This window comes from Mirounga angustirostris, unplaced genomic scaffold, assembly GCF_029215605.1.
Source record: "Mirounga angustirostris isolate CCGP_5_RB_7025 unplaced genomic scaffold, mMirAng1.0.hap1 SCAF_13, whole genome shotgun sequence".
NCBI lineage: Eukaryota > Metazoa > Chordata > Mammalia > Carnivora > Phocidae > Mirounga > Mirounga angustirostris.
The window spans coordinates 95,448,821-95,470,588 of NW_026991721.1; the positions used below are offsets into that span (position 1 = coordinate 95,448,821).

At 41.8% G+C, this 21,768-nt stretch overlaps 1 protein-coding gene across 2 annotated transcripts in view; it reads right to left on the reverse strand.

The window, feature by feature from the left end:
- Nucleotides 1-20,386, reverse strand: part of UBE4A (ubiquitination factor E4A) — a 35,194-nt gene extending 14,808 nt beyond the window's left edge. Inside the window, exons 1-12 of one of the 2 annotated variants that reach the window (XM_045894920.3) lie at nucleotides 20,240-20,386; nucleotides 14,757-14,920; nucleotides 10,420-10,593; nucleotides 9,717-9,829; nucleotides 8,565-8,717; nucleotides 7,886-8,045; nucleotides 7,019-7,221; nucleotides 6,632-6,823; nucleotides 5,401-5,734; nucleotides 4,319-4,439; nucleotides 2,000-2,304; nucleotides 564-696 (exon numbers count right to left, since the gene is read on the reverse strand). In XM_045894920.3, coding sequence (XP_045750876.1) covers nucleotides 564-696; nucleotides 2,000-2,304; nucleotides 4,319-4,439; nucleotides 5,401-5,734; nucleotides 6,632-6,823; nucleotides 7,019-7,221; nucleotides 7,886-8,045; nucleotides 8,565-8,717; nucleotides 9,717-9,829; nucleotides 10,420-10,593; nucleotides 14,757-14,877 — 2,009 coding nt within the window. In that variant the 5' untranslated portion in view covers nucleotides 14,878-14,920; nucleotides 20,240-20,386. Of the gene's footprint in view, nucleotides 1-563; nucleotides 697-1,999; nucleotides 2,305-4,318; nucleotides 4,440-5,400; nucleotides 5,735-6,631; nucleotides 6,824-7,018; nucleotides 7,222-7,885; nucleotides 8,046-8,564; nucleotides 8,718-9,716; nucleotides 9,830-10,419; nucleotides 10,594-14,756; nucleotides 14,921-20,239 lie in introns of those variants that run through there. The other variant, XM_054512263.2, reaches the window with a different exon arrangement.
- Between the last annotated feature and the right edge of the window lie 1,382 nt (nucleotides 20,387-21,768).

Below are 21,768 nucleotides of genomic sequence, written 5' to 3' on the forward strand. Positions count from 1 at the left end.
CCTACTTCTCACTGACATGGCTCAGGGAATTGTACATCATTCTCTTTGTGCAGCAAATCTTCACTCATGCACACATGGTTTCCTTTGGCCTAGACACCAAAAACACCAGAGAAGGAACTCCAAAGGTCAGTGGGCGTCTTTCTCTGAGAAAGGGAGTAGAAGCTATGAATGACAAGATGAGATTAGAAAGCATTTACCTGTGTTTACTGCTCATGCAACTCAGAACATTAAGGGTAAACTTTGTGACCCTACAACTGTTAGATCATCAGAACTGGCTGCCACTGGTAAGGCTTCTGGCATTAAGGTAACTATTTTAACCAGCCCCTAGCAGTGGAATTCCCATCGGGTCTCTTACGCAGGTTCAAATTGTTTGTGGGCAAAGTCCTTGGCTTATTATGCCTCTGAAGAGGGGGATTTCTGGCTATCCTTAAGGGTGGTCAGGTGATTCATTAGTGTTAACACAACTTCTGAAGGCAAGCCCTTATGAGTCAGGCTTGGTTTAGAAGTCTTCTGAATGCTCTGCACCTCTAAATGGTGTCAGAGCCAAGCTTTCAACACCTCACCTTTCTATGCTTCCAGTGAAAATTGTGATAAAGTGAAGAACATGTTCTAGGGAGTCTGCTGATGTCTCCAAGATGTCATCGGCAAAGCGGCGGAGAAAAATGAGGAAATCACCCAAGTTATCTGCAAAAAATTCTGGAAGACAGACAAACAAACCCATTCACTGCAATTAGTGAAACATCTGACTTTCTGTACTAAGCAATATTGAAATTCCTCCCTTTTGCTCTACCTAATAAAGATTAAAAAATCTGAAATGTCTTGTAGGTACTAGGAATGGTGACAAGTTCATAAATGTAGACTCTCCTTTAAAGGTAAGTCAATTTTTATTTCTATCCAAGTCAATATGAAAACAGCAGACACAAAATACTGTTCACACACTAGTGCAACTTAAGAAGGTACACTGATACACATTCTTTTCACACTCAAGGTTAACTATGCATTAAATAACCCTTTAGACGGATAAAGAATCTTCAACAAAGATGAATACGTTAGATGACTCTGGTCATCAGTCTCCAGGATGGTCCTCCAATTGTCTTTGCTTCCTGGTATTCATGCCCTTGTGTGTCCCTTCCTGCACTCTTCCAGCGTAGAGGCATTCAGAAGCAATGGTATATCATTTCCATGGTGAAGTTATAGAAGCCTATAGCTTCCATTTTGGTTGCTTGCTCTCAAGGAAGCCAGATGCCATACCATGAATAGTACTAAGGTGAGACCTGTGTGGCCTGGGAAAGAGGCCAGTAAGCAACTGAGGTCGACCAACAACCACATGACCTGGCTTGTAAGCAGATCCTCCAGTTCTGGTCAAGTCCTCAGATTCCTGTGGTCCTGACTGACAGCTCGCCTGCAACCGCATGAAAGACCCAGAGGCAGAACCATGCAGCCAAGCCACTCCTGGATTCCTGACCCACAGAAACCGTGTGAGATGACGTTTGTTTTAAGGTGCTACGTTTTAGGATGATCTGTTACTTAACAATAGATGACCAATACAGTGATCAAGAACATATAACCTGATTTTGATGGACAGTATCTGCCAGCTCCTCACTGCCAAACCTACATACACGACCTCCTCAACCAACAGGGGATGATAATTTTTTTCTCCCTAAAGAATAGCACACGGAGAGTTGGACAGATAAATTTAGAAGATGAACAATGAAGACAACATTAATGCAAAACTAACAGCTCTGAAAACCCTGGCTGCACTTACTCCTTTGAAGACTATTTTCTGATACACACAGAAGTGGGGACACAAGGCTGAGGAAAAAGCTGTTGGTTCCCCCATACTCTGAGCGGTAGATACTATCTATAAATTTGAGTTGTTTCTCCAAAAACAGTTGAATGATAACTTAAGGAAGGGTACTCTGAGGATTAAACTTCCAAAGTGACCCAGTTAAACTTAGATAGCTATAAATAGGCAGTTCCCAAGGAAGAGCCTGCTTACCTGGCACGTAAGCCAAAGAGCTGTAGCCGTCTGGCAGAGGAAAAGTTAGCTCAATTGGCTGTGAGCCCTCATTGCCCAAGGCCAGCTGAACGAGTAGAACAGCCATGGACACCTGCAAGTTGAGACAGTTCTGTAGCATCTGGGGCTCCGTCATGGCAGTCTTGGTGGAAAGATAGATGGTCATCAGTCGTTCAAACTGCTCCCGGAGGTTGTCAGCAGCAGGGCTAGAGCTTTGCTGAGCATCCCGCCAAGCAACCTGCAGCCGATGCAGATTTTGGTTGATTTTGACCATCTGATCATGCAACCTGCCCCCAAGAAAGCACAAGAGACTGGGTCAGGAGGCTCATATAGGGCAGTTGAGTACAGATCGTTCCGGAAAAACAAATCTTCATTTATTTATTCTAGTATTCTCTTTTAGGATATAGGGGGCTGCTATTGCTATTGTGGTGACACAGAAGGCACTCACACAACTTATGGACAGGACTGGGGCAGGGGTCAGAGCACCGGGCAAATGTTACCAAGTATTTGACATAAATGACGCTAACTACAAATAGCAGCCTTCAGCTGAAACGCACCATCCAAAGAACAGTAGCTTGGTTAAGCAGGGTGTAGACTGGGCTGTTACCATGTAAAATAAATAACGATTAGACAAATTACAAAAAGAGCCCAGCAGGATAGTTTGACACTGCACAGCTGCAATGTTTGTGCTTGGATGTGGTTATATGGACAGTCTTTCTACGGTTAGTTAAGAACAAAAGCTGGAGAAAAAGGACTCTAGATCAGTAATGACCACATATAAACTGGTAGCCACCTGGGCCACAACCTAAGAAACAGCTTCCAGTCCTCTGTTGTTCAATATAAAATTACATTATTCTTCACAAAGGGCCAGCCAAATGTTCTCTAATGAAAGGAAGCCCTGTAATTCAATGTTATGGATAGTTGTCTCTATGGATACAGTCCAAAGTCATCTTCTTTGGCCCTGTAGACAATGTCTAGGGTTAGCTAGCCAGTATGGGGAGAATAGATGACATTCATTTCTATGTCTGAATGTCAGTGGTTGAACAGGTTAAACATATGCTGCATTATCTATTGTCTCATTTAAAATGTCAATGACCGGGATAGAAAAACTCTCTAATAAAGATATAATTTCATTTTTCTAGAAATTTGCCGAGTTTTAAAAAATGCTCTGTGCCAATGTAAGTATGCTGAGAAGACATTAAAAACTGCTATCCTCAGTACCTCTTCCTAAGGACTGTAACGACTTTATTTATACATGCAGTCATAATCAACTAAACCAGAGGAGGGAAAAATCACAGAATGGTGTGTGACCAGGCAGAACCAGAACCGCTTTTGAAAGTCATACACTCTAGTTCTTAAATGTTCACACTTCCAGAGTCCTTTGGTCCTACTGATCTTACCGGAATCCCTGATAAACACTTCTTTTCTTCTTTTTTTAAAATTTATTCTTTAAAGAGAGAGTGAGAGTGCGTGCACGTGTGTCTCGAGCCCCAAACATTTCTTTAATTTTGTCTCTATACCATAAAGTAGAGGGTCATCTTTTTTTCATCAGGAGTAGTAAGTAATGAAAATTCAAGAGCGGAAAGTGAAAAGTTAAAACAATTCCCCTTTCACAGATCACAACAGGAAGATAGTGATTTAAAAATTTTCAAGTTTAGGGGTGCCTGGCTAGCTTAGTTGGTTAAGTGTCTGCCTTTGGCTCAGGTCATAATCCCAGGGTCCTGGGATTGAGCCCCTCATCAGGCTCCCTACTCAGCGGGGAGCCTGCCTCTCCCTCTCCCACTCCCCCGCTTGTGCTCTCTCTCCCTCTGTCAAGTAAATAAATAAAATCTTCAAAAAAAAATTTTTTTTTTGCAAGTTTAGGGGTGCCTGGGTGGCTCAGTTGGTTAAGAGTCTGACTCTTGATTTTGGCTCCAGTCATGCATGGCTATGGGATCGAGTCCCGAGTCAGGCTCTGTGCTCAGAGGGGAGTCTGCTTGAGGATTCTCTCTCTCCCCCTCTGCCCCTCCCCCTGCACGTGTGCGTGCTCTCTCTCTAAAATAAAGAAATCTTCAAAAAAATCTGTGTGTTTAGAGAACAATACTAGTGTGTTTAATTTTAAGAAGTGTAGCAGGTCAAAAATGAAAAGTAAATTCAGTTATCTGTACAAAGGCAATTCACGTAAACATGATTAAGTGCATACAAAACTCCATTCCCATTAGATCCTAATGGGAGCCTTCAGAATAAAGTGAGACTCACTTTCAACCTTCTGGTTCTTAACCCCACAGAACAGTTCTTTTTGAATGACATCAGAGCAGTTACCTGTGAAATCCCAAGTATAAGGTATACTCGGTCAGGACAAGGTTCTCCGTCACAAGGTTGTAGTTCTGGGGGAACTTTGGCTCCTGCACAGCTGGGATCAAACAAGTCTCTTTGTCCAAACCTCAAAGAAAGTAAAAGGAACAGTGAATGACTCACCACAGACTTCTGTCCTGGGTCTCCAGTGTCCCCTTACTCTAGCTTCACGTCCATACTGCTACCAGTGAGAGGTTTTTTTTTTTTTTTTTTAGTAATTTTCTTTTAAAAACAAATGTAGAAAACACTGTGGATGTTGCCAAGTGATAGACAGTGGATCATCTGTATCTATTCGTGCTTTTCCAGATTTACTTCCTTTTGACCATGTATTGCTTTTAGGATTAAAGAGTCATAAAACGGAGAGGAAATACACCAAAATTAAGAGGGATTCATTTTTTTTTTTTAAAGAGTGATTCATTTTGAATGACTTATTTTCTTCTTTTCACTTCTCTGCATTGTTTGAGTTTTCTCCAAACTGGCCCCAATATTCTTCCTCCCTAGACTCATTTCCTGCCAATTCCCATACCCCTTTCCCACCTAGCTCTCCCCCTCAATTTCCCACTGTTCTCCAATCAAGCCTTCCACAGCTTTGTACCTTTATACTTTAAACCCAACTCATCTCTCAAGACTCGGCCGCAAAGACTTCCAACTTCTGTAGAATTTATTGTTCACTCTCTCCTCTGTGCTCCCATAGTTTGGCCCTACACCATATTATGATTCTCTGTTAACATATCTGCTTTCTTCTGGAGGCTTTGAGTTAAAAGACAAAGCAGGGACTGTGCTTTATTTTTAGAAAGAATGAATCAATCAATACCTAAAGGCGGCTAAATTCAGAAAGAAGATCTCATGAAAGCACATCTAAAAGCTACCAGTTTTTTTTAGACGTCTGTCTTTTTAAAATTTATACTAGCTTTTCTTTTTGCCTCGTCTTCTTTTGAGAAAGAGGCACCTTTGTGAAAAAGGATAAAAGTGAATGCCTCTGATGTTACACACACACATGCAAGCGCGCGCACACACACACCATCTTGAGAAGGCCAGTTCCCCCCTACCTCTCATGTGCACATTTTTAATTTTTCGTTCTTCATCATTCAACTCCTTCAGGGCACAGTAAGTGGGGTTAAAGGTGAGGAGCCGAGAGGATCTGGGTTTGCAAAACGGCTGGCATAGCTTCAGGAGAGCAGCACCCAGATTCAGAAAGAAGGCATCCGAGGCATACATTTGGAAGAAGATTTCTGGCATCTGATTGGCCCAAATCTTGGTGCGGCCTGCGTTTGCATGCAAACAGTTTCCAAGCCAGGACAAGATACAGTGTTTGGTTTCTGGAGAAAGCTGGAGTAAGTTCTTCAGCATCTGGTAGATCTTTTCATGGAACTGAGCCATGAACTGTTTAACCAGAAAACACAACCACAGAACATTCCAGTTTCACAATCCTCATATTTGTTACTCCCAAACCTTAGCCACTGGCAATTTCCAAAAATATTCTCATCCTAATTTTATACCCCAGTTCTGAATAAAAAAAAAAATTTCTGGGCACTTATGAGAGATTCCCTGATGAGCTGCCAAACTACAGATAGCATTTACATAGCTTTAGAGCAGGGGTCAATAAACTGTCTGCAAAGGGCCAGACGATAAATATTTTCAGCTTTGCAAGCTATACGCTGACTGTGGCAACTATTCAACTCTACCACCGCGGCATGAAACCAAGCCAAAAACAACGTGTATGAATGGGCATGGCTGTGTTCAATAGAACTATTTACCAAAATAGGGGGCAGGCCGGATCTGGCCACTGCAGTAATTTGCCAATCCCTGCCTTAAGAGTTGTGATGGTGGGAGATTTAGACCGTCCCCAATTCAACCACTTACTGCCTCACGTGTTGGCCAGACCTCTGCTAGAATTTACACTAAGAAGTCCAAATGGAGGGGACGTTGGTGGAAGGAAGGAAAGGAAAAAAAATTCGGTTTATCAGCTGGAGTTCAGCTGGAAGATTTTAGGAGCCCAGGTTATAAGAAACGGCTTGGTGACGACAGTGAGGACTGAGGGGAAGTGGCTGGCCCAGAGCACAGGGCAGAGAGGAGCAGCAGCTTACTCTGAAACCGTGCACCAGCTTCTCCTCTGCCCTGTGCCTGTGCTGAAAAGAGGACAATTTCTTTACGTGATTATGGTAGAAAGCCAAGCAGATCGATATGCTTCCCCAAAGAGGCTCAAGCAGCCTTATCTGCATCTGCTTCCCGAGGAAACGCGACTTCATCTAAGATTAGGGGGCTGGGAGACAGTTCCACCTGATGGATGTTGGCCTCTTGCACTTTGATCTCCTGGGGACTGGAACGAGATGGATTCAGGAAGTAGCCATGATTTTCTACTACACCTGGAGTCTTTAATAAGCAGGAGATATTCAGGATTACTCCCAGCAAGGTCTTCTGGTACATCTGCCCATTGCTAGGGTCCTTGGGCTGAATGTACTCTACAAAAACCTATAGGAGAAAACAAGTCCTATTTACTCGTCTGTATGAGGAGGGAAAGGTGGTGAGGTGAACGGATTTCAAAGAGTTAAGTCTATACAACAACTAATGTATCTTTCTTTTACTCAACAGGTAATATTAGAGCACCCTCAGGACAGGATATTAAATCACCAGCTCAAATGAATACGTACCACCTTTCAAACCTACCTTTGCCATATCCTTCTGCCTAGTGAAATAGAGAAGAATATCCAGATATGCATAAAACAGGATCTGACAGAGTTCTAGATCTTTTATTCGGCCCAATAAAATATCAAACACTGGAATCATGACTTCTGGAAATGTGCGAACTTCCTCATCCAATATCAAGGCTTCAATGACCTCTTCCAGAAACTCAGTTACATCTTCAAAATCTAACAAATGACAAATGAGAGGAAAAGAAGCCCACAGCAATTTTTTTTTAAATCTTTTTTTTTTTTAATTTGACAGAGAGAGACACAGTGAGAGAGGGAACACAAGCAGGGAGAGTGGGAGAGGGAGAAGCAGGCTTCCCGTGGAGCAGGGAGCCCGATGTGAGGCTCGATCCCAGGACCTGGGATCATGCCCTGAGCCGAAGGCAGACGCTTAATGACTGAGCCACCCAGGAGCCCCGCCCATAGCAATTTTTATATGCTTTTACATACAGGCTACTCTTCTCACATTCTGATAATTCTACTGGTATTCAACCCCAAAGGTCAAGATATGAGCTCTCTTCCTTAATTTTTTTTTTTTTTTAAAGATTTTATTTATTTGACAGAGACACAGCGAGAGAGGAAACACAAGCAGGGGGAGTGGGAGAGGGAGAAGCAGGCTTCCCGCGGAGCAGGGAGCCCGATGCGGGGCTCGATCCCAGGACCTCGGGATCATGACCTGAGCCGAAGGCAAACGCTTAACGACTGAGCCACCCAGGCGCCCCGCTCTCTTCCTTAATTTATACTTCTGGAACCATAGTGGCTCTGAGGTTTCTAATGCAATTAAAGGAATTTTAAATTTAGAAATCAAGATGTAGAAACTCAGAGATCTTGCTTATGTACTCACGGGCTCCTTGGATGGCTTCCAACATCAAATCTACCAGTTGCTCATGGATGTTCTGGTCAATATAGATCTCTGGCGTGAGGAGTACTGTTCGGGTATTGGACACAGTGAGGTTCCTGCATTGAACCGCAAAGGGGAGCAGGTTCTCTGGAACTTTGGTAATCTGGGAACAGAATGAAGAAGAGAGGAGAGAGCCTAGCTCTATGACCTGAACAAGGGTGAACACAGCAAATAGAATGAAAAAGACAATGTACCCCAAAACAGTACTGCTGTCCTGTGGATGCTTAAAAATTCGTAAGAGTTCATTCTTTGGTGTAAGGAGTCACCCACCTGCTAGAATTCTAATCCTGGAAGTGACCAAGCTTAGCTCACTCTTACTTATACTTCAGTGGAAATGAGTTTATCGCACTTTTTTTTCCCCTCCCCTGACCTTTTCTAAGAGTATGACTTTTTAAGGTTTGTAGAACAGGAGGCCCTGGTTAAATGGGGAAAGGAATAGACCCAAGCCACAGAAAGAACAGACGAAAATTTCTGACAACTCATAGTGCCTCTCATATCTAGTTTCTGATGTATTATGATGTATATAAACTGATTTAAAAGACACTCATCCAACTCTCTGGCTTACATGTTAAAGTCAAACCCAAGAGTACTACACAGTTCTCAATGGGGATTAGTCCTTTACCTCTTCCTTAGCTCTTTGGAAGCAGGAATAAAGGTAACAAAAAATGTGCCTCTCCCCTGCATCTCGATCAGCAGAGAGATTCAACGTTGAAGAAGAAGTCATGTTAATCAAGTGGTTGCCTGGGTCCTGAAGTAGTAAGCGAGCGAAGACAGCCTTTAAGAAAAGCAAACAAAACACTAAACCACTGCAAAGTTAATCTTAGGATACCAAGATGTAGAAGGTCATTTTGACACAGGTTACTGCGATAGGCACAGGATGTAGAGTGAAGGGGTAATATAAGACCCCCCCCCTTACTACTTTAGAAAATATTAGGTACATAAATATAACTGTATATGCATTGATTCTTGAACAATATGGGTTTGACGTGGATTTTTTTCAGTAAATACAGAACAGCACTGTAAATGTATTTTCTCTTGCTTCTAATTTTCTTTATAACATTTTCTTTACCCTAGCTGACTTTATTGTTATCCATAAGGCTTCCTGTCAACAGTAGGCTATTAGTTAAGTTTTTGGAGAGTCACAAGGTATGTGTGGATTTTCAACTGCCCCTACCCCCCAAATTGTTCAAGGGTCACCTGTATAGTTATCCCAAATAGAGCTCAAGCCTCTGGTATAGCCCTAGCATAGAGTAAGCATTAAAACAGTATTTACTGAATGGTGTGGAGAATCAGCGATTGAACTTACACATGAAATTTACTCCTCTGTGTGACTGCTGGCCTTACTCAGACTTATAGAATTTACACATAGAGTTAAACTACAAGTTGTCAAGTGTCTGTCCTACCAAAGTTTTATTCCTTTAATGTTAATTAGGCACTTATAAGGTAAAACACACGGTTTTGATTTTGGGGAAAGGTACAAAGACATGGCCTTGCAGAACTTAAGGGTCTGATAGGGGAGATAGGACAGGTATAAAAAAAAGCCAGTACATGTGACAGAAGGTGACAACTGCCATCCGAGAGGCACAGATAGATCACTCCAGGAATTCAGATATGTGGCCATGGTAAATGAGAAGATCTCCAAGGAGGAACACCAAAGACAATGTTAAGAGATGGAATTACGTAAGCAAAGTCATGGTTGGAGAAATGTGAGAAGAGTTCAGCTGTATGGCTAGTTTGTGCTGAAGGCACCTGAAAGGAACATCAGAAATGGTACCTGCTCAACATTGTTCATATCAAGCCAGTCTTGATCTTCCAGGTCTACTGCCATTTCTTCCAAATACACACAACGACTGGGGATGCCATTCCCACTTTTCAAGCTGGGGTCACCTGGGAAATGGTTTTAATCTGGTAGGTTAAGGATAATGCTTCTGTCTTATATAGACAACGGATCTTGACAGCATTTCTCTTGAACTCCAAGTCTGACTCAGGTAGTATCAGGATAGTCTTGACATACAAAGCAGTATCTAAAGACTTAAATCTTTTCAAAGAGTCCAAGAGCATGTCAGGTTTTGTTATAAACATAACATCATGAATCCCAGGCATCAGCATCTATTTTTTTTAACTACAGATAGGACACAGAGGGAAAACACTATCTGACACCTCATGGGGCTTCTGTCTAAATGTTTAGGTCACCTCTGAGAAGAAAAAGGATTTGGCTACCACTCGCATTTCCCTTTTAAGGTGGTAAAGGCAAGGAGCTATATGGTCTAGTGTGTACCAAAATGATAATGAAAGCTGCACCTTGTCTAATTATTTTTAGGTCACATCAAAAGCTTCACTAAACTATCAAACCTGTGTTTTAGGGAGGACAGTGGGTTTGTTTAACCATGAGATATAATAAGTTTCTAAGAACAAGTTCCTAGCCCAAGCAGGAAGGGAAGAGTAATGAATAGACTGGCTCCAAGTTTGTAACTCACTGTTGTCCAGAGTAATGAGGAAGATCCTTTGGATCATGTGATTGATGTTGAGTTGTTCACATATTTCCTGCTGTGAACGGAAGGAGCGGCTAATCTCAGCCACAGAGTAATCAAATTCATCCAGGCTTTCAGACACACTATTATCCGAGTCATCTGGGCTAGCTGGGAGTTCATCTGCCAGAAAATGTAAGCCATTAACAGTTAAACTCCTCTCTTTAAGAGAAAACCAAGTATACTATCAAAAATGATAAATGTGGGGCGCCTGGGTGGCTCAGTCATTAAGCGTCTGCCTTCAGCTCAGGTCATGATCCCAGGGTCGTGGGATCGAGCCCTGCATCGGGCTCCCTGCTCAGCGGGAAGCCTGCTCCTCCCTCTCCCACTCCCCCTGCTTGTGTTCCCTCTCTCACTGTGTCTCTCTCTGTCAAATAAATAAAATCTTTAAAAAAAAAATGATAAATGTTATCAAGAGAAAGATAATTCTGGATGGGAAACAAGTTAATCATCTAATTAGTGAACATCTCAAGTCAGGCAACATCTTTTTTTTTTTAATTGAGGTAAAAATTGAGGTATAACATTTAAAAAATGACGTATAACATCATATTCATTTCAGGTATACAAAATAATGATTTGATATTTATATATATTGCAAAATGGTCAACACAATAATTCTGCTTAACATCTATCACCATACAGTTATAAATATTTTCTCTTGTGAAGAGAACTTTTAAGATCTACTCTCTTAGTAACTTTCAAATATGCAATACAGTATTATTAACTACAGTCACCATGCTATTCATTATAACCCTATGGCTTATTTATTTTATAACTCAAGTTTGATCCTTGTGATCCCCTGTACCTACCCTACTCCAGGCAACCACCAATCTGTTCTCTGTATCTATGAGCTTTCTTTCTTTTTCAGGTATCACCTATAACTGAGAACATTTGTTTGTATTTGTCTTTTTCTGTCTGACCTATTTCATTTCACACAGGTCCGTCCCTGTTGTTGCAAATGGCAGTAATATTCCATTGTGTGTGTGTGTGTGTGTGTGTATGTGTATATCATATTTTCTTCATCCATTCATCCATCAATGGACACAGGTTGTTTCCATGTCTTGGCTATTATAAACAATGCTACAACAAACACAGGGGTGCATAGATCTTTTCAAGTTAGTGTTTTTGTTTTCTTTGTATAAATACCCAGAAGTGGAATTGCTGGATTATATGGTAGTTCTGTTTTTAAATTTTTGAAGAACCTCTATAATGTTTTCCATAGTGGCTGCACCAATTTATATTCTCACCAACAGTGCACCAGGGTTCCCTTTTTTCCACATCCTTGCCAACACTTGTTATTTCTTGTCTTTTTGATAGTAGTCATTCTAACAGGTATGAGGTGATATCTCATCGTGGTTTTGATTTGCATTTATTTGATGATGAGTGATACTGAGCACCTTTTAGTGTACCCGTTAGTCATCTGTATGTCTTCTTTGGAGAAACGTCTATGTAGATCCTTTGCCCATTTCTAAACTGGATAATTTGTGTTTTTTTGCTATTGAATTGTATTAGGCAACATCTTAAGTACAGGATTCTGAAATCCCTGGCTGAAAATCCTACCAAATTTTACAAATCAAAAGTTTTATTCTGTCTACTCATAATTAACTGCACCCCATATTACCAAAAATAGCAACATTATGTTCCCTATAGAATCTTAGTGAACAGAGAATTACCTACAACAGATCAATATGCCTCTAATTATTTTAAATATATGGCTCTTTCCTGATTTTAAAGAATACATATATTTGAATAATCCCAAACTGTATAGGAAAACATTATGTGAAAAGTCTCCTCTGAACCAATTCCTTATGGACAAGCATGTCAGCTAGCAAACTGTTCCAGATTTTTTTTTCCTATTGTGGTGCGAATGCTTATTGCTAGGATTTTAAGTTAAAAAAAAAAAAAAAGAGAGGGAGAGGGATCATACTATATATACTGCTTTTCAGCTTGCTTTTTAAACTTAATCAGCACCAACATCCTTCTCTGTTAGGTCATTTGTAGGCCTACCTCATTCTTTGTAATAGCTGCACTGTACTGCATTTGTATGCACACACTCTGACTTGTGTAGCTACTTCTCAATTGATGAACATTTGGGCTGTTTCCAATTTTTCATGATTTCAAACACTACTGCACCGAATAGTACTCTTTTTGTACACCTGTACGAGATTTCTGTAAGGTAAATTTGTAGAAGCAGAATTGCTGAGTTAAAGAGCTTGCACATTTAAAAGTTAACATATATTACCAAATTATCCTCAGAAAGACTCCTCTCATTTACAAGCCCCTCAGCAGTCTATGAGAGAGTACCTGTTTAAATCATCACAAATTTCGTAAGTAAAAATCTAATTGTTGTTTTAATGGGCAGTGCTCCAACTATTACTGAGACAAGATTTTTAAAATCATTTGATTATTGTATATAAATTGTTCATCTGAATCTTTTCCCCTCTAATTTGTTACTATTTTCTTTATTGATTGAATCCCTTTACTTTTTAAAAAAGCAACCTTGCCTTAGGAGATTGTAGGAGGAAAAGGGGAGTGAGGAATAGGAATTATAAGGAAATGGGAAAATATGATTTATGAGTATGTGGTTGGGGGAAATTTTGCTACATAGGTTCTTAGCTCCTATCGCTCTTGGGGTTCAGAGGAGAACTTAACCATATAGGAGTAGAGTGACAGATGCTTGTCCTTCTGGCTGTCAGCAGACAGAGCTGCCTCTCCGAATGGAATTCAGGCTGAAGGAGTACAAGCGTGGTGTTCACTAGAAGCCACGTGAGTCTGCATCTGCTTCTCTCTATCTACAGTGATTATTCTGAAAGGCCAGGCAAAACTCTCCGAAGTTAAGAGTTGCTTTAGTGTGGTGAGTTTAGTCAATGTGAAGCTCAACATAGGAGGCCGAAAGTTTTGGCAGATTTCTAACTGCTGGTGGAAAACAGGTTAGACCTGGTGGCACGCTAAACTCAGCGTAAACAAACTAAAACGAGGAGAAGCCAAAATAGTAACAGGAGCGCATGTACCTGATTTGTCCCACGGCTTGGTGCCTGCAACGCTCCCAACTCTAGCCAGCCTGAGGTCTGCTGACAGCCAGAAGGACAAACATCTGTCACTCTACTCGTATAAGGTTAAGTTCTCCTCTGAACCCTGAGAGCGATAGGAGCTAAGAACCTATGTAGCAAAATTTCCCCCAACCACATACTCATAAATCATGTTTCCCCATTTTCTTATATTCGTATTCCTCACTCTCCCTTTCCTCCTACAATCTCCTAATGCAAGAATCTGGAAGAGATTTCAGAGACTGAGACCCAGAGCCGCCTCCTTCGATCATGGTAGAAAGTCAGTGTTACATATACTCCCCCCTTGCTTCATCATCACCCTGTCCACTACTCATCTGTCTTGCCCTTACCTCCTTTTTATTCAGTCCTGAACAGAGAGCAAGGCTACAACTCAGCTATGTATACCGACACTTTTGAAATAAACAAAAAGGTAAAATATAAACATTTCTCCTTTCCAAAAAATACTATTATTCTCTTTGCAGGGAGAAGGGGAGTGATTTCTGGCTTGAAAGATTGTGACTACCCTCAGAAGACTAATAAATTTGAGAAACAGCATCCTAATTCTCCTAGACTATATGTCTTCTCAAAGGAGGAAGTTAGACCCGATCTTAATTTTGGTCCTAGATGAGGAAAACCATTTTTCTGATTAGTGAGATATTCTGATTTTTTTTTCACATTAAGGCAAAGGATCAGATTTTCTTACAAGTCTGTTCTAACAGCATTATGCTATGAAAGAGGCCACTCTATGGAATGGAAGAAGTATTTTGCTTGGGATTGACTCTGAAGCACCAGGCTTAAGAACAAATTTCATTTATTTGTCTATCAAAAAGCCAAAAAACTTTTATAATTCTTCCTTTTACACATCTGCTTTCTACAGCTGCACGTAACCTGCTTTCTCCACCTATGTCTGCAATCTCAGTTTCCTATGTTAAAAAGATTTATTTAAGTATCTTCTGCTGGGTGATTTTTAAAATAAACAGCTCGACAGCACTGGGATCACGACTAACATCTGTTACTACGGAACCACCTGCTATCTGGTCTCTCTTTATGCAGCAGGGAGGAGAGGACCCGAAAACAAAACGAAGGAAAATGAACAAAAACCCCAATTTATGCCCTAAATGAACAACAAAATTGACCCCCAGGTCGATTCCAACTGCAATTATGGACCCTAAGAAGACTTCACTTGGGAAGACCCCATTCTAGGTCATCTCCTCCGCTGCTACTGGGTCCCCTACTTACCAGACTGCTGCTTCAGCTGCTCTTTTTGGATTGCTGCAAACTGCTTGGCATCAGCCAGGGAGCCAAAAAGAGCAGCAAAGGGGTTACTTGAGATGTTGTTGTTATTCTCCTGGTCTGTCATTTCACTTTAAAGTATCCTCCATCCAGATCTGGGGGGGGAGGGGCTGCAGAGAGGACAGGTATCAGACACGGAGGGGCAGATAACACAACAGCTGGGATTAGACCCACAGTCGTCGGTTCCTTTCCCATTTCTCGAACACAATACATGTAAAAAGGCTTTGGGTAAGACCTTCCAATTCCTGTTCCAAGATTCAAGGCATTTTTGGCAAAATGGTTATGAACCCACCAACTGGGTAAGTTGGCTTGATTTGGGGGCGGCTAAAACCAAAAAGCTTTAAAAATATTCAAGCTGGAATGCATTTATCTGTTGACACGTTTCTATTTGCCACACCTTTAAAAAATAGGTTAAGCAGAAGGAATTACTGATGAGGAAACTCATCTACTCATTGTAATAACAATGTGGCACTGACTGAAAAATATGACAACAGCTACACATTTTCCATAAATCTGGTTCTCATTCACCATGAACATAAGATGGCGCTTGCTCAGCCTTCCAGGACTTAAAGCTGCAGCCGGGAATTCCTCAGCTACATATAAACTAACTGTAAGCCTGTATCGGACATGGAATGGCAAATAAGGACAGGAACCTGACCAACAGCGTGTTGTGGGTTTCAAATATGTATTAGGCAATTTATCTCTACTCCGAGGCTTAAAACAATTGAGATTTCTTCCACTAAAAACTAAATGGTCTTTGCTTAATTCTATATTTAATTTCCACTACTTATTTGATTTTTTATAATACTGCCAACACACACCAATTCCTAACGTGGAACATGACATCATAGATATATACCTCAAAGGTATTTAGTGGAGCTAACTGAGTCTGCATTTGCACTCTTCTGATTATATTTCCTCATTCAAGCACCAAGGGGACTCAGAGGCACAATGTGATGAGCGGAGCACCCTGAAAGGCTTTCTTCCCTTCCTGAAATTTTAAGGCCACAGCACAGAAGTACAACCCTGAGAAGGGTGGGGAAGAGACAAAGGGTATGAATATTCAGCTCTCAAAGATACTGAGCTGCTAAAAGGACAGAGGCCTTACTTAAAAAGAGTGGGGATGGGGTATGAGGGAAGGAGAAAAAAAATTTTGGGGGTCTACCTTTAATCTCCTGAAGTAAGACTCCTTACAGAAACATATTAACAAAAACTAATATAAGTCGGAAAAGTTACCCTTATTTTCTGGAGGAGGAGAGACTCTAACACTTCTTGACAATTCTGAGACATCTCCACCAATTGCTTCACCCTCTCTGTCAAGTGTTTTCTGCATAAGAGCTAATGGCTAATTATCTGTAATGACTTAGGCACACAGTCTAGTCTCCTCTTAGCATGGTTCTGGGCTTTACTGCTCAAGGAAATGTAGATGTTGCTCTATAAATTTATTTTTTGCAATGTATAGTTTAGTTAAGCTTAATAATCCAAAAATAAAGATAGCACATTTAGTGCTGGAATTCATGATCCTTGAGAGGACTTCCCCCTCATTTAACCACTGCATAAGCTTAATTGTTGCTCCTCATTCATGTAGAGACACTAACAGTTGTCTCATTGTTAGCTGACCACCACCCTACCTCTATCCTAAGGTACCCTCAAGTCCAGAGGCATGCAAAAAGTATAGTGAGCTCTTGTCATTTTCTGTCTTTGAAACATCATCCTCTTTTTTCAACATGACACCCTACATTTTTCCTTTGGGGATCCATCCCATTCTCAGTCCATGTGTTCAGAAGAGGATGGCCTCACCCACTAGCTCCAGGAAGGAGCATATGAATCTGGCTTGGCCAAAAAGAATGCAGCATACTCTGGCCAAAGTGACTGATTGAGGAGTAGGCACAAGACCCTAACAAGGCCTATCAGAATCAATGAACACCCAGCTTCAGGCCTTTGGCTGAATCTACAGAAAAGGGAACTCTTTTTTCCTGCTTGGGTTGTTAGCAGGATAAGAAATAAACCTGGAATTGCCATCTTTCCATCATCTAGAAGAGGCCTACCCCCAAACTAAGGCAAGATATAGGAAAACAGAGTTGAGAGATGCAAAGAGTCTTTCTGTTATAAAAAAGCCAATAGATTTCCCTATATTGTGTAAGCCAGTTTGAATCGGCTTTTAAAAACACAACAGAGGGGCGCCTGGCTGGCTCAGTCAGTACAGCATGCAACTCTTGATGTCAGGGTTCTAAGTTTGAGCTCCACGTTGGGTGTAGAGAATACTTGAAAATAAAATCTTAGGGACGCCTGGGTGGCTCAGTCGGTTAAGTGACTGCCTTCACCTCAGGTCATGATCCCAGGGTCCTGGGATGGAGCCCCGCATCGGGCTCCCTGCTTAGTGGGGGGCCTGCATACCCTGTGCTTGCTGCTCCCCCTGCTTGTGCTCTCTGACAAATAAATAAATAATCTTAAAAAAATTTAAAAAAAAACTTAAAAAACACAACTGAAAAGAGTTTAAATTAATACAAAGGAGAGGGGGACGCCTGGGTGGCTCAGTCAGTTAAGCGTCTGCCTTTGGCTCAGGTCATGATCCCAGGGTCCTGGGATCGAGCCCCGCATCGGGTTCCTTGCTCGGTGGGGAGCCTGCTTCTCCCTCTGCCTGCAGCTCCCCCTGCTTGTGCTTTCTCTCTCTCTGACAAATAAATAAAATCTTTAAAAAAAAAAAAATACAAAGGAGATGCATCATCTGTACCTCTATAAGAGGTAGAAAGGAAGCAAGATGAAAGTGAGGAACACAGAACATATGAAAAGATAGGCTCCTTAGACTATCGAGACAAATAAACAGAATTTATGATAATAAATGGCATTATTTCCTCCTTTCCCAATATTATACTGTCACATTACAAAAAGAAGCTAGGAGCGCCTGGGCGGCACAGTCTGTTAAGTGTCCGATGCTTGGTTTCAGCTCAGGTCATGATCACAGAGTCGTGAGACTGAGTTCCATGTCAGGCTCCACACTCAACTGTAGTCTGCTTAAGACTCCGCCTCTGCCCCTCCCTGCCGCGTGTGCGTGCATTAAGATAAATAAATAAATCTTTTTTAAAAAATATTTCTTTTCTTTTTTCTTTTTAAAGATTTTATTTATTTGACAGAGAGACACAGCCAGAGAGGGAACACAAGCAGGGGGAGTGGGAGAGGGAGAAGCAGGCTTCCCGCAGAGCAGGGAGTGTGATGTGGGGCTCGATCCCAGGACCTCAGGATCATGACCTGAGCCGAAGGTAGACGCTTAACGACTGAGCCACGCAGGTGCCCCTAAATAAATAAATCTTAAAAAAAAAAAGAAGTTAGCTTCCCATTACATTTTATCTATATTAATAAGATGTCTAACTTTCTACATTGTATTCCTAATGCAGACCTTCTACCTTGCTAGACAGTAAGCAATCTGAGTACAATTTCATATCTGATTAGTTTTTCTTCTGTGTCCAGCATTGTACATTACAATCACAGAATCCCAAATAAATATTTACTGAATGATTCAATCTTACATGTCATTACTCCTGACCTCCTTGTAAGCACCCATGATCTTCCTTCAAGGTAAGGGCTTTACTATGTGTCTTGGGTTGCAGTAGCAGGTCAAGCTTCTGGGCCAGACACTTGTGGCTCTTTGGTATCTCAGGATGTGTAGAATAGAGAACGGAAATAAATCTCTTGTCATCTCTGCTATACGTCTTTTTGAAAAACAAAAAAGTTTCTGCCTACCTCACTAAGTTCATCTTTCTCATATGAACTTCAAATCTGTGCACAAACTACTTTCATAGTCCAATACTGTGTAACCACTTTTAAAAAGTTTCACGGGAAACGGGAAGAATGATCACTTGATGGGAACCTTTGTGGAGATGTCAGTATAGATACGTTCAATGGTCTCACAAATATAACAGTACCTAGATATTACCTACTCCCAACAGGTCTGGTAAAATAACCCTGATATTTTGTTTTAATATTCAATGTCACCAATTACTTATAATCTCCTATTTTCAACTGCCATACAGAGATACAGCACCATCCTGTTGTCAGCTTTTGGGATGGTGCCACCATCAATCCTTAGGAGCTTTTGGATTTGATTACTTTTTTAAAAAAGATTTTATTTATTTGAGAGAGAGAGATTGCACGTGAGCAGGAGCGGGGGGTGGGGCATAGGAAGAGGGAGAAGCAGACTCCCCTGAGTAGGGAGCCCGAATTGGGGCTCGATTCCAGGACCCAGGGATCATGACCTGAGCCCGTCTGATGCCTAACCAACTAAGCCACCCAGGCAACCCAGATTTGATTCCATTTTAATATGTCCTACTTACTCCTGCAAGGGTCTACATCTACAACAGCTATTTACTTCCAGTACTACAATCACCCTCCCCACCCCATTCAATCTTTTGTTTATGAACAGTACTGTTAATCCCTAAGGACCATTGTCAGCCCTTAAAGAGGTGAGCACGCAAATGTTTTAACATCAGACTTGTTATTGCTTTTAGGAAAATATGTAGAATACTTCGTAAAATTGGACTGGCAAAAATCAAGCTCTGTTGAACCACACTTTTTAGGGTCTCTGTCCTGGTGAGACATTAAACTAAAAATGAATTAAAATGTTTTCAGTATTAGATGTTCCACCCCAAAATTCTTTCAAGTCCCGCTAAAGTGGCAACAGATCCTAACAACACATCGACAAGCTAGAAGGATCTCCTCAAGTCAAAAAGCCAACAGCATTCTTTCCTGGGTCCCATTTTATCTCAGGAGGGTTCCCATAGGAGACCAAAACAGTGAGACTAAACGAGTCCTTACTCTGGGAGCGAAAAACTGATCCCAAAGAGAAGACCCATCAAATATAAGCTCCAGAACTGCGGTTACTCAATCTTATTAGTGTCTTCTACGCCCTATATTCGTGAGGGAGCACGAAGCAGAGCGCCAGGAGAGTTTTGAGTAGTGAACTGGTCACCTGCCTTAAGAAATGTCAATTATCTTGCCGTGTGTATTCAACTGGTTTGACTGCTGCGACTCGTGCTTAATTTCCCCTTCTTTGGCATCTGGCTATTTGTTGTCTACGCTTTGCATTTCATCTCTCCAGGTTCCGTAAGGGATTCGCCGCGAGGAGGGAGACCCACCCACTCGGCGCTCCTTTCAGAGAAAGGAAGTCAAAGATAATGCAAGGCCAGTATTCTGGCCTTTTCCTGGAGGGGAATGGCAAAAAAGGGTAGAGGTCCCAGAAGCTTGGGCACTATAAAGGGGTCCCAAATCAGACAGGGTCGAAGTTCACGAAGGAGAGGGTCAAGGGTCAGGAAAACACAGGAGAAGGAATTTGGAGGCAAGAGTGCAGAGACCTGCAGTGGCATTCAACTAGGAGAAGAAAATCCCATCGCAGACTCAACGATCCCCTCCCGTCAAGCTATTTCCTCTCTTACCAGAGCCTGAAGGGCCAGCAGCGACGACACGACAAGTCTTAGTGGCCGAAGGATTCCCACTTCCGACTCAGCACAGCAACCGGAACTTACATCATGACCAGGCGCCGGGCCTTGTGGAATCTTATCCCGGCGCCGGAAACAGGGTGTGCCGCTCTGCGCGGGGAACTGGCGCGCAAACAGCTTCACGGCGCACGCGCTAGCGAGCTGGGCGGGGCGGAAGCGGCCGGAAATGGCCTTGGGCTCCGGCCGGGGTGGGTCCGGGGCGGGTCCGGGGCGGGTCCCGGGAGGGTTGGTGGGGCGGGAGCATGGGGATGGTTTGGAGCTTGGTGAAAAACGAGGCGGGTTTTGAAATCTGGTGTATAGCCGGAGGCTATGACTTGGTGATCCTTGGCGCCGCTGGCAACCTCTGTGGGCTTTTGCTTTCTATTTTTCCCGCCAGTGTCATGCCGTTTTAAAGCAGCTTCTGTTACTCTTCATAGATTATTATATGAGGCAACAACAAGAGCAATAACAGCAATAACGATAACAAAGTTTTGAGCTCTTATTAGGTGTCAGGCAGTGTGCTAAGATATGCTAGTGTTGGATTTCAGTTTTATCTGTAAAGTGGTGACAACATGCGTGCTACAAGGTTACTTTGAGGTATACAAAGGCAGTGAAAGCAGCATTCTTTTCCAGAGTGCAAGTGAAGGGGCGCCTGGGTGGCTCAGTCGTTAAGCGTCTGCCCTCCGCTCAGGTCATGATCCCAGGGTCCTGGGGTGGAGCCCCGCGTGGAGCCCTTTGTGTTCCCTCTCTCGCTGTGTCTCTCTGTCAAATAGATAAATATAATCTTTAAAAAAAAAAAAAGTCCAAGTGAAAAGACAATTCATAGAATGAGACAAAATATTTGTAAGTCATATGTCTGATAAAGGATTAATGTCCAAAATATATAAAGAACTGTAACACAACAACAACAACAAAAACACACAGTGATTCAAAAATGGGCAATGGACTTGAATAGACATTCCTCCAAGGAAGATATACAAATGGCCAATAAGCACATGAAAAGATGCTCAATGACACTAATCATTACAGAAATGCAAATCGAAACTGCAATGAAATAATACCTCACATCCTTTAGGAAGTCTATTATCAAAAAAATGGAAAATAAGTGTTGGCGAGGAGGAGAGATAAGGAACCCTTGGGCATTGCTGATGGGATTGTAAAATAGTGCAGCACTTTGGGAAAATTTTGGTGGTTCCTCATATAGTTAAACATAGAATTACCGTATGATACAGCAATTCCGCTTCTGGGTATACACCACAAAGAATTGAAGGCAGGGACTCAAACAGATACTTGTACACCAATGTTCATAACAATATTATTCAAAATAGGCAAAAAGGGGAAACAACCCAAAATGTGCACTGACAAATGAATGGATAAAGAAAATGTGGTATATACATACAATTGACTATTATTTAGCCTTAAAAAGGCTGAAATGCTAATACATGCTACAACATGGATAAACCTTGAAAACATTATGTTATGTGAAA